The 13,213-nt window shown below is 42.0% G+C and overlaps 1 protein-coding gene across 2 annotated transcripts in view; it reads right to left on the bottom strand.

The window, feature by feature from the left end:
- Positions 1-13,213, bottom strand: part of RAB27B (RAB27B, member RAS oncogene family) — a 787,666-nt gene that overhangs the window by 68,238 nt on the left and 706,215 nt on the right. For both annotated transcript variants that reach the window (XM_078674822.1, XM_078674821.1), the window contains one exon: positions 8,982-9,085. In XM_078674822.1, the coding sequence (XP_078530948.1) occupies positions 8,982-9,085 (104 nt within the window). The remainder of the gene's footprint in view (positions 1-8,981; positions 9,086-13,213) is intronic.

Raw genomic sequence — 13,213 nt, 5'->3', positions numbered from 1 at the left:
CTTTAGTGAGCCTCTTGGGCAACTCCTGTCGCATTTTCTCCAATGCTTGTTTATATAATGTGAATTTGAACAACCTGAAGGTGTTGGAGCGCTTTACATGAAGGATAGTTACATTACACAAGGTCAGATGAATTTTGGCTGAATTTTTATAGAGAGCGAACCCAACTGACCCAAAGGTATTTAAGCACTTTACAAAATTCTAATCACTATTAGAAAAAAGTACACTGTATAGTAATCGGAGAGATTGTATGTTTTTTCTTTTGCTGTGAACGTATAAGACTTTTCTGGAGAAATGCTACATCTGGAGGTTTGGAGTGGACCACGTTTGTTGTGCCGGAACATTCGCTTCTAGATATTTTTTATAATAAGCATTAAACAGAAGGTATAAATCAGTGACCAGAGAGATAGGGACTGTAACTGTGCCCCTTTGCCCATTATGCTGTTCTTCCTCATGGACATCGCATGGGTAATGTTCCTGAAAAGATTCATAACCTTGAACGGACTGATGAGGCATGTCACAAAGAGAAAATTCACCTTCTAGGTATTTAGAAGTGTCCTGATTAGCATCTTCCTCATCAGTGTCCTGATATTTTGTGTTCAGTTGAATAGGGTTGTGGGGTGGGCCAAACAGACCCTCATCACCATACTGACACTTCAGAAAAAAACACTGGAGGTAGAAGTGACACCATGGAAAGATCCTGTGTGGAAATGCTATCATCCAAAATAAAAACAGTCTCTTTTATGGCCGTTGATGACGTTGCCCCCCCCCCCCCCCCAATGTAAGCTTTGTTGGTAGACAGATACGTGAGCCAACACTTTCCCTGTTGTTGATGCAACAGTCAATAGGATGATCTTCGACTACTGATTGTCTTCTCAGAGGGTTTCTTAAAAGGCGTTACAGAAACTGAGGAAGGAGAAGGAGCCTTTCTGTGAGATGGTGAAGGCTCTGCAGGTTCCTTACAGACAATCTTCTCAGAAGTGGTACCCCTGCTTTGGGATTTTACCCTTTTGGAGTCCTTATCAGGTGAGAACGGACCCTCATCTTTATGCTTCCTTGAGGAAGAGTGCCTCCTTTCCTCACCCCTAGAATCAGATGGAGCCACTTCCTTTTGTAGAAGGAGCCTGGGCTCCCGGTCTTTTGGGGTTTTGGTAGAGAAAGTGTGACAATGCTTGCCCTCCTTTGGTTTATGGAGAGGGAAAAGGCAGTAGAGACATTCCTTGTGGGGTCCTCAGAGAAATTACCTGAACAGCCTTTTTTAGATCTCTCGGACATGGTGAAAAAACAGGGAAATAATCATCAAGACTGTACATCAGATGTTGCTTGAAGGTCAAAGAAGAGTTGGAAGAGTTGACAGGGCAAAAGTTCACAAGAATAACACTGACTGAACAGAGCTCAGGGAGAATTCCTAACATGATGTGAAGTAAGACATCTGAGGAATGGTGGCTCTGCAGGAGTCGAGTGCTTCAGGGTCTCTACTTTGACTGGTTGAAGTCTGGATGCATTAAAACAATATGAATTGGCTAGCAATGTCTATTGTCCTCAATGTGATTACTATTGCTTAAGTATTAGCACTGCTTTTATTGCTGTTACCGTGGGACTCCAGTCATGAAAAAACTGGAGAAGTGAAGGCAAAAAGTCTGGGGGTATTTCCTACCAAAGGTGTCGGGTCTAACAGCAAATATTTGGATTAACAATCGAGGCCGGATTTAGAATTTGGTTTGGGAAGTAGCGTCCATCAGGGTGGCAGAAGACATTACCTCAGCCAACAAGAGGAACCTGCTAGATTTACAGATAACCGCAAGCCCAGCATACGTCTCTGTACAATGAAAGGAGCTGCTATCATGGTGGTTCTTTTCAATGTACTAAACGTTTGGTGTACAACTGCATCTGTTTTGATGCCCTTCACCAAGTTTGTAAGTTTTTTTCTGTTTCATAAATATACTCCTAAAGCAGAAGTTCGTTTTTGACAAACAAAAAACTAATGACTACCACATTTGAGAGTTTTCCTCCAAGGTGTGGATGTCCTTATATTGTCTCCAAGTCCTTCACTGGCAGGTTTTTCCTGGTGGTGATGGACAGGAAATTAACAGACATTACACTGTCCACTCTAAATAAGATAGGCATTGGAATGTCCTTCCTCTGATGGCCCCTCTCTGTTGGGCTGTCAAAAGGAAGTATTCTGTTGATGGAGCCAATGTGGGCTCCATCAACCGAATACTTCAGGTTCACCTGATTGTAAATGAGGCAGACTTAGAAATGGTTTGGCAGACAGGGTACTTAATCTGGTTTGCGATGGAGTATTTTAGCCAATAAACTCAAAATCCAGCCCTTAATTTTCAAATCCTGATTCAAAGAATAACTGTTGTATATAGTTAGCATTGAGACCATAGTTGTTCCCAGCAGAGGGGAAACTGGTGTTCGCATTAGAAAGGTGAACATTCACAAGGTTATAACTTTGTGCATATTCCAGGATTTCAAAGACTATTCACACTTAGATTGGTACATTCAACCTCCAATCAACCATCACCATGACTTTAATAACATGGCCAGGTCAGTGACATCAGCAGTAAGTTGCTACAAGAGGGTACAACGGACCTAGGGTTGTTAGGATGAAAAATACACAATGTCATGATTTTCAGGTACAAACAAGACATTTCTAGAATGATAACTTTCTACTCCCAAAGTGTTCATTCAAATACAACTAACAAAAGGAGGAAGTACAATATCTCATTTGAAAATATTATCTGGAGCCCTGTTCATGGGTAAGCTCTAGGATGGAAGTATTGCAGTGAGAAATGGTATAATAAGATGGGTAGTTGAGCCACATCCCACTATTATTCAGTAACTGCCACATCATATGGCACATTTTGGGCAACCTTAGTCAAACCAACATTTATTTAATCTCCTGCCTCTGGATTAAGAGGTACATTTAACCTTTTTGTTAAATGCAGTAGTAAGGCCAATATGTTACTCCTCTACTGGTGGTATCTTAGGTATCTGCCTAATAACGCCTTAGGAAGGGCTGTAGTGATTGCTCTTCTGGGCCCACATTGGTTCTCCCTTAGTTTTGCGTTTCAGATGTTTTAAGCTGCCTGTGCTCGCTCTGCATAGCCACATTTAACAGATTTGTTTTTGCTATAGTATTTTGAGAATACGCTGTACATGTTGTTTGTTGTTCAGGGACTCTTTTTGGGATTTAGTCTACACATCTTATTTATGCAAGGTGGCTTGGAATACATAACATAGTGTACTGTTTGCTTTCCTGGTTCAGCAACAGCTCTTTAATGTTTAGGCACAACACATTTGTACCGCTGCATCTCCAGCACAATAGATTTATCTTATGAACTGTGTCCTGTCCCCTGGGGGCCAGAGAGGAGAATTCCAACGGAGATTACTGTACTGGTACAACTGAAGTGCCTTACATGCAGCCCTGCGTAAACTAGGTTTACACTGATGACGCAGACCACCTACTACATATACCAGATATAGGGTCCTAGGCCAATAACATATCACAAATATATCCCTGTGATCATACAGTTAGTTGTAGACCTAAACAGATGTACAATTTGCCATGGAGGGATGTTTGTCCTTTACAGTCCGTTAGTAATGCTAATTACATTTAGTTTGATCTACCTAATCGCAACACATTTGCTTCATAATAGATTACGATAGTTTCAATAAATGTATTGTGAACTTCCTTTCGGTCTTTTGTTATGTTTACTATGGGCATGCATGAGTAACGAAAGGGGGGATCTGTTTCCACAGTTCCCTTGGGGACTAGAGTGTCATGTTCGAGGATGCCGAAATCACTCGATACTCTGGGAACGTTAGGAGTTGAGGTGAGGCAATGTGAGTTAGCCAGGCTTGGGCAGGCAGGTACTAACGTAGAGCGACTCAGTCACTACATCGTGTCGTCCTAATACACAGTTATATTTTTCAAACAGAATTTATGCAGTAGGGAGGAAAGGACATGATACAGAGCAGATCTTGTTCCTCCCTGCAGAGCCTAAAGAATGACACTTTGAGTCATCTACAGCTCTAGGAAACATTGTTTTTGTGAAAACACAGGTCTTCTGATGAAAGACCAGACTTGTCTAGGATAGTCTTCATTCAATTAAGCATCTCACAGAGCGGTATGGAATACTACACTGCTTAAGGGCCTAAATGCACAAATCAGGAGGACATACTATGCAGAAAAGAGGTGGCAGTGCTTACCACTTCAAAGCACTCCACAACATGGAAGAGCAGTTTTTTTCTAGTGCCAATAAAATGACATGGTTGTGCTTAACATAGGGTACTAAGTAAATAACTGATCTGAAGTGCCCACTGTGAGGCAATGTAAAAAGAGTGAGGTGCATATAGGACTCTCTAAATCTAGCATTCCTGCATTTAAAGTCCCAAAACAGAAGCAGGGTGTATATGAAGGAGCTTCCACAATCATGAGGATGCATTTTAACACGGCCAGCATCTTACACCCGACAAAGTACCCAATAAGAGCCCACTAAAACCACAATAACGGTGCCTATATATGGGAAAAAAACAGTGTGCAGGGTACATCTAGCTGGATAAGCTGTCTCCAATGAAAATTGGTCAACTGAATTTCTAAGAGTACACCTTATTCTCCCCAGACAATCCTAAGAGAACAGAAGCAATTGTAAGATACAATGCTGGTGCCTAATATAATGTGTGTACTCCATACCAAACTGGCAAGAACAAATCATCTTTCATGATATTATAAAAGTAGCTCAATGACAGCCTCTGCATGATTAGGTATGAAATGCACTCGGAATAAAGGTATTGTACGGAGGAGGCCCATGAAGCTTTGAAATCAACATTTGCCTTGCTTTCCGTTTTGATAACTTCATTGACAATAGTCATGAACATCTCAGCAGTTAGCTTTTTAGCAGAACCTTTAGGAAATCTACTTTGCTGACTAACTAGGACTTCAACGTACAAATTACAGAAAGCATTCTAGTTTGCATTAACATCACCTTAACGTTCTACTTATAACATTCGGATTTTAGTTTAAGAAAGTAATCTTTTGGATACTGCATCAGGGAATAAGCCCATCTATAGATTTCTAGTTAAGAAGGCATTGCTGTTTAGTGTTAGAGCAAAGTTATTTTGGACCTTGCAATGTCTGAAACCTACATATGTATGGAATTTCAGAAGAGAAGCAATTTTCATATATTTCACCTGTTTCAAGACCCTTCATTTGCTTAACTGCAGCTAGATAGTATGTTTCAAGCACTCAGACAATAGTGACTCAGCTAACTTAATTAAAACAATGGAGACTTCTGTGCAAAATAGGTCTAGGGACCTCTGAGATTTCTCTATCTGACTGATATCTAAAAGGTCCTGGGCTGAGTGGCAGACCAGTGAATTGATTGGTGATTCTCTTTATGGTTGAAGGACCAGCATTACACCATATACGTATGAATGTTCAAAAACAATTTTTAGGTATCAAATATTTTTATTGGACTTTGTCAATAGACAAATTTCCCTCAAAACCAATAGTTATCGAGCACAAAATAAACAAGCATTGGAAATGCAATAGGTCTCGCAATAACGCGAGTCTGAACTGTTAGCATTGTAAATGATAATGCCCTTTATTTTTGCGTTCTGGTTTTTGGAACATAAATAAAAGGCTTTGTCATTTACAAGGCCTATAGCTTAAATTTGCGTTAAAACGAGACCTATTGCATTGCAATGGTGGTGGTGCTGCTGAGTTTTCTCTGAATCTGCACCCACAATCTGCACCCACAATCTGCACCCACAATGTGTGAGTGGCGTTGCGCGTGTGAGTGGCGTTGCGCGTGTGAGTGGCGTTGCGCGTGTGAGTGGCGTTGCGCGGGCGAGTGGCGTTGCGCGGGCGAGTGGCGTTGCGCGGGCGAGTGGCGTTGCGCGGGCGAGTGGCGTTGCGCGGGCGAGTGGCGTTGCGCGGGCGAGTGGCGTTGCGCGGGCGAGTGGCGTTGCGCGGGCGAGTGGCGTTGCGCGGGCGAGTGGCGTTGCGCGGGCGAGTGGCGTTGCGCGGGCGAGTGGCGTTGCGCGGGCGAGTGGCGTTGCGCGGGCGAGTGGCGTTGCGCGGGCGAGTGGCGTTGCGCGGGCGAGTGGCGTTGCGTGGGCGAGTGGCGTTGCGTGGGTGAGTGGCGTTGCGTGGGTGAGTGGCGTTGCGTGGGTGAGTGGCGTTGCGTGGGTGAGTGTGGTGTTGCGTGGATGATAGTGGGCTTGCGTGAGTGGCGTTGCGTGTCTGTAAGTGTTGCTGTGTGGGTGAAAGTGGCACAGAGCCTTTGATGTGGCCTGGCGCAGGAGAAATGCTGCTGCTGCTAATTAAATACAAGAGTGGCCGGGAAGCGGCCGGGAAACACAAGTAAGGCCGGCCACATAATTAGGGGAGGAGAAGCCGCACAGCACACGCTGGGAGAAGCCCTTTGATGTGCTGTGCGGCCGCGGTGCGCGCTCTGTGCTGGGGGAGGGGGTAGGGCCATTAGCCTGAACTGGCGGCAAGATCAAACGAAGGGTGGGAGGGACATTGAGGAACAGATGGCCATGAAAGTGTATGGGCCAAAAGCGCGTGCCTGTGGCCACGTGCACTCGAAGAAAACGCCACGAAAAAAAGCGGTGGTTTCACAATCAGTTCGAGCACTTGAATTCTCGCCATTTCCCATTCCTTCGGAATGGTAAAGGCGAGACCTAAAAAAGGAAAGCTAATTTATACACCACAGCAATACTCAACTGAAGGGCACACAATATAGAATTCCTAATCCCCTGTCTCTGCCTCAATCGCATTAGCAACTGGAGCTTGCCCAATAGCTGGTAGGTAGTTTCCCACAACATCTACTCTTGCCAGTTAGGTGCTTATTGTTTTAGACAGAAAACCCCAAGCAAACTAAATGAACACTACTACAGTAAAGCACCATTAATACAGACAGGGGATCTTTTTTTGAAAAGCATTGAAAGCCTATTTAGTAAAATCAGTTAATGCCATCTTTATATTGCTGGATGTTCATAACACTTTAAAAACCATGCTGGACGCAAATGTAAAACGTTCACAGAAAGGAATAGCAGCTGAAAAGAGTAGAATATGGAACACTGAGGGACTCTATATTTACAAGGAAAAGAAGAACTTTGGCCAACCACAGCTACAGTGAAAGTTTAGTTTGAGTAGCAAAAACAAAGCCAGGAAAGTTCAATCGGAGGGTCAGAGAGGAAACGTTAGAAGAAACAATTAGAGTCACATTTCAGAAAGGTTAATGCGAAAAAGCAAAAACTTGCAGTACTAAGGTAACTAGTGTATGATATTCGATTTTACATAATGAGCAAAGGCTTATACACCAGATAACCTTCATTATAAAAAAAAGCATGTTTCAGGAAATGACATAGGACTGAAGTTATCAGGGAGAAATGGCCACGAGTGGTTTCATTTCATAATAAGTCGGCACGTAGCGTTTTTTAATAAGATGGTGGAAAACCAACAGAAATAAATATTTTAATAGGAGCATTAAAATAACAAATATGGGGCAGAGGTCATCAACTTCATACAGCTAGGGTTGACCAAGGCTAAAACTCTGTGGCGTCCTCTATAACCTGGAGTCTTCTCGAGACCTAACATAACACACCGCCTATTGCTGATTTACGTTGGTTTAAGAATGAATTCAACCAGAATCCAGCTACATCGCACTGCATGCAATCATGCCTACTATGAAAAACTAAAAAACGATCCAGAGTGAACAGTTTTGAACCTTGATGAATTTGAATACAACAAATCCTTTCGGGTGGTTCAACTCACCAGCCAGGCCCTAGGCATTCCTAAATGACTCTAGGTCGGAAATTGACAACAGTCGTAAAGTTCCTAAAGTACACCTTTTTGGCAACATTTATAGATGCAGATTTCCAGTAGGTAAATCGCTCAGAATGGTGCTTTTGCACATGTAACATTTTGTTTTTTCCAATATAAAAATATCTGCCCTGCATCACGGGAAGAAATGCGAGCACGCAGCTTGCTTTTCCACCATGGAAAGATACTTAACTGTACGAGTTTTGGGTCGGAAACTACCTGCAGAGCATTTGTGAATAGCTGCCAGTTTTATGGCGATGGAAATCGTACTAGATTGGCAGAATTTACAGCATTGAAAGCAGCATATACGATGATGCTTTTCTACAAGTCCAAGTTCTGTGAATCAGGATGTGGTTAGAAATCTTCACAAATAACAACCTTATAGATCTGAACGAAACCTGCAGGTAGCGGGTTCCAAACCTGGCAAGACCGACCCTAACTCTCATTCATTTCTAATATGCAAAATAAAGAGGGCTGAATGGAGCATGTGAAACCGGACTGCAAAAACATCTTTTAGTCCTGACCCCCAGACAGAGTACTGAAATCTCTAACTTACAATATCTAGCCACAAAAATTCCAACCTTCACTTAAATTCACTATCGAGCACTTGTTCTCCCTCTCTTGCCCCCGTGTGCTAGGTATGGGATCAGAGTGGCAAATTAACAGTGAGTAAGCTTGACTGGCGCTTGGACAAGTACAGGCATACATACATACATGGCAGTAGATGTTAATCTATGCCGGTAAATTTGACAGTCTAAATTTTAAAAATATTTGTTTTACACCGTAAATTTCAACATGGAACTGTGTATTTTTTCAAGAACCAACATCTAAAACGAAGAATGTAGCAGAAGAAATAAACAGAATTTCTGGTGGTGTCGAATGCAAAAGGCTGTAAAAGTAACCACAATGAAAACTTGCAGCTCAAAGCAGACAGAACCAGCCTGCAAGCTATCTTTGAAGCACACATTACATACACGTTGTATGTTTGGAAATAACAATCTATGTGACAGCAGCAAGCAGCATAATCCATGTATTATTGAATTCAATTAAAAAGGACTTTTTCAAAATGTTTAATATCACTGACAAGTCTTTCGTAAATAGGACCTTTCATGTTGTACAAACAAGTGTTTCTATGTCACTTACTCATCCAGTTTCTGACATTTAAGAAGCTTTGTTGACTGGTGAGGTCAAACATTAATAAAAATCCCATGGCATCTCTGAAAAAAGCAGTGGTAAGACTTCGAAACCTGAAGAAAAGGAAAACGAAACGAGTTAACCACACATACTATTTCAGATACTTAAATGTACATGCCATGTTTATAGTTCAATCACTAAAAACAGAGGAAATGGACAAAACAATGTAATTTTTACTATAAACTGAATATAAAATGAAATTTGAAAGCCATTTCATAAACTTTCGTCTAGCTGAGTGGAATATATCATCTATTTATATGGAGCACTACGTCATCCAGTGGGCACTTATCCATCTGTCTCATCTTCAGCCGGTTACTGAATTCACGCCCAAGCCCACAAAGGGGACGAGGCACTTTAATTTGGCAGCAAAATTACAATCCATGGCAAAAAGGTATACCATAGTATTTCAAATGTAGGCTTTTCGGTGGATGAAACAAGTTCTACCAGTTAACATAGGAGAAACCCAGGCATCGTAAATGTTCTAGTGCCAGTTTCACTACTATGGTATTGTCTTCCTGTTCTTAAAGTTGAAGTTCCAACTAACGCTTTTTGGGGCACTGGATAGGAGATACCGAGAGTGTCTGAGATTACACTAGGCCTGAGATAGTATTTCAGACAACAAGTTCTAAATCCCATTTAGCATAACAAGAAGCTCACTGGCATACATACTGCTCCTTGCCAGCATCCTGAAAATTTAGCATTTTTGATATGGAGATCATTTAGGCACTTTAAACATGCTTCATATCAATATGGGATTAACGTGGTTTTAAAGATGAATATGTTTTAAGGCAAATTAAATACATCTTGTAATTTATGAAGCCACAACTTTTTCAATAAAGGGCTTTCAGTTAAATATAGGTTATTTATATGCAGCCGATAACAACTCAAGTAATGAGAGCAAACCAACCCGTAGAATTACGTCTAATAATGATTGATACTCAGCTCGAATGTGAAGCTGAACATGTGATCTGCCGATTGCATATAGATTTATGCAGAACGGTCTCATTTACTGACAATAAAACACTTGTATGTTCACTCCAACCATTAGTTCGTAATAGCACATCGTTATAAAATCCACTTTGAGAAAATAACAGGTACATATAATGATGTGCGGTTTGTTATTAAACCACAGATGGTTTTGGTGGAAACGGGAATGTAGTTAAATCAGTAAAGGACGAGCATTTGGCAAAAACCTCTTATAAAATGTAATATTGTCGATGTCCCAACTTAATGAATCTGGTCATAATTCCAAATGTGTTAAATATACCTACTAATTGATAAAGGGCAGTCAGCATGGAGTCAAAGTAGATGCACATTTTAATTACCTCGCAACTACCAGATAAAATATTAGTAAAATGCGCAGCACATTCAAATCAAATTCCATGTTAGCATTGGTCAGAACCCCTCTCAGAGGTTCACGGGGCAAGCAGGAGTTACTGTGCCCAACCGTTGGGGTTGAGGCCTTTTACTCCTGGTGTCCTGGGGCCGACTTACTCTGTGCAACTGGGCCAAGTAACCCTTCAGCAACAAGAAGTTGCTAAACCTCCTTGAGTTCCTATTTTTGTAATTTTTTTTTCTTTTTCATAATATTCACAAAACTGCTATGTTGTTTCTTATTATATTTCAAAGTAATGTATTACTCTTTATCTCGTAGCTGGTATTTTTCTTTTTGTACTTCTCATATGAACTGTTTTTTCTTATCTATTTTTGATTTTTGATTCTCGTTTTCGTGTTTCATTTATTCTTTCTGTATCAAGTTCATGCTTTCGTGTATTTAAATTGTGTATATGACTTTTTCAAAACTTTCAATAAAGCTTATTTTGAACTGAAAAGTAACCCTTCAGCATTTAACTCTGTGGTAGCGCGGGTCTAGCCGTCTAAGGCTTCTCTGGCACAGTGGTAGATACAGGGGGGGGTGAAGACAGGCTCACAATCCAAAGTACGTACAATAGCAGCAATAAATGAACGTCCAGTCTTTTATGACAAAAGTATTTATATACCAATAGAACGTAAAATACGACATAACTAAACAATACACACAGTCCACTGAGGTCAGGGCTCTCAATAGGTAGGCTCCTGCATCCCACTTCCCTCTCACTGATGGTAGTGCCATTCACTATAGGCGGAATTCAGGTTAGGCTGCACTAGCAATCCAAGTCTCAGGAGTTCCAATTTTAATCTGTGAGGAAAGTAAAGTGTTCCAGAGCCAAAGCGGTATCTGGCAGACAAGTTCTGCCGGAATCTTTCAGGGAGGACTGTCCAACCAGAGTCTCCGGGAGTGCCTCTCTTCCGGGTGCAGCAGCTTCCGTCAGTGAGTATCACATGCGCAGCTCCGCTGAGGCCTTGGCTAGGTGGCCTCAGCGCTCTTCTTATAAGAAAATAAGTTTCCTTTGGTCTACTCAATAGGTGAAGGCATGTGGATTTGAAGGCTCCTGGTTCCGATCCCCAGTCAGGAATCAGGCTCTCCTCAAGCCAATGGCATCAACCAGATTAGAATCCTTGTTTTTTCGGGTGGCCCCTCTAGCATACGTGGCCACCACACCAGCTCTGCACTCTGGCAATGGCCTGATCAGCACAGCAGCAGGTTCCTCTTCATGGCGCCTCCCTCTAGCACACAGGCGACGTCCTGATTAGGCAGTTAAGTTGACGACCTCCTGTAGCATACAGGGTTGGCATTGAGAGAGCGCAAACTGACCTAAATGTATGAGTGCATCACACTTACCTGTAGTAAGCACAAATCATGAGGAGAAATGCCATGAGTGCTAGTAGTATCTGCAATTATATTCTGAATGTATAGCTAATGTAGAGATTTAAGTAGAAGTGGAACTAATACAGAAATGTGTGACACTATATGATTTTATTAGATGTGATTATTCCTGAATCCATGTCGTGTAGCTGCTAAAATGTAAGATGGCATGTGGTTAAACGCAGAATGTGGTAGGCCTCAGGGCCAGAGCTAGAAGGTGTTTCTTTTCACGACATAGATTGAAATAATGTTTTGGTCATTGCATTAATGGGCCATGATTTATAGATGTGTTTACTGAATAATAGAATAAGAGTATTAACATGCTTTAATTAATGAAGAAGTTGAATGCTATAATCATTATGAGAAATGCTGTAGGCCTGAAATGTTTTAACATTGATTTACACGTACATGTCTGGGCCGAGAAATGTTGCAAACCTTTTTGGAAGTCTATGAGAGTTGGGTTCTTGGCTGCAGATTTCTGTCTGCAAGAGAAAGGGAGGATCCGATTATAAATAATATGAATAGAGGTCTGTTCAGTAGACGGCCCAGACATGGAGGAGGGTTCTGGAATGTTTAAGGGGTATCAGCGGGCCGGAGAAGAGTCTGAGAAGCAAGGTCAACTCCAACGTATGAGGCCCAATACAAAGCAGCATGGAAAAAGCCAGAAGCTACACCACGTGAGGGGCGTCTCATGAGGGGCGTCTCAAATGTTGTTGACTGTTTTGTATTAGGGACAGCACCCCTGGGTGGAGTTAGAGCAGATACCTGAGGACCCTTTAGAGAGCGGATGGGTAGGCAGAGAGGGGTCATGACTGGAGAACTATAGGTTTTCACCAAGAGACTAAGAGTGAGTGACTTCCCTTGGGGGTCATTCACTGCTGACACCTTTGTTAGGTTGGGATTTGGTTAAGTAGGGATACCATCTAGAGCAGGGTAGGGACAGCCTAACCTGTGTGTTTTCCTCCAACTTAAATGAAGGAGAGATATGCGTCAATGCTGATAGCTTTATTATTCTTAGAACTTGTGTTAGTAATTTCCGTTGCTCGTCTGAGGGCTTTCAGAGAGCACATGTATGTAGTTGGACCTGTGTATCTCGTGAATCTCATTCTGAGATGCCTGTATTTGCAGCTTATCCTATCCTTACAATAAACTTTTGAAAGCTAGAAGTTGTTTGTGATCTTTTGGAGCGGGGTCCTTTATTGGGTGAACTAACTTGATAGGAGAGGCACTTTCTTCCTTCAACGACAGGCAACAAAGGTTCAGTCGACCAGATCGGGGTTTAGATCAATAGTGATAAGGTATCGATCAAAATCTCGCCCTTCCAGTTGGTAGCTATAGAGGATGGTTGCCTTCTTGAGGACGGTGACCTAGGCCAGGTTAGCTTACCCCAAGGCCCCTAGAAATCGATGATCGGAAGAACCGCCCGCCGAAGAAC

The sequence above is a fragment of the Lissotriton helveticus genome, chromosome 2_1 (assembly GCF_964261635.1).
Source record: "Lissotriton helveticus chromosome 2_1, aLisHel1.1, whole genome shotgun sequence".
Classification (NCBI taxonomy): Eukaryota; Metazoa; Chordata; class Amphibia; order Caudata; family Salamandridae; genus Lissotriton; species Lissotriton helveticus.
The sequence above is the reverse complement of the archived record's forward strand: the minus strand, read 5'-3'. Positions and strand labels throughout refer to the sequence as shown.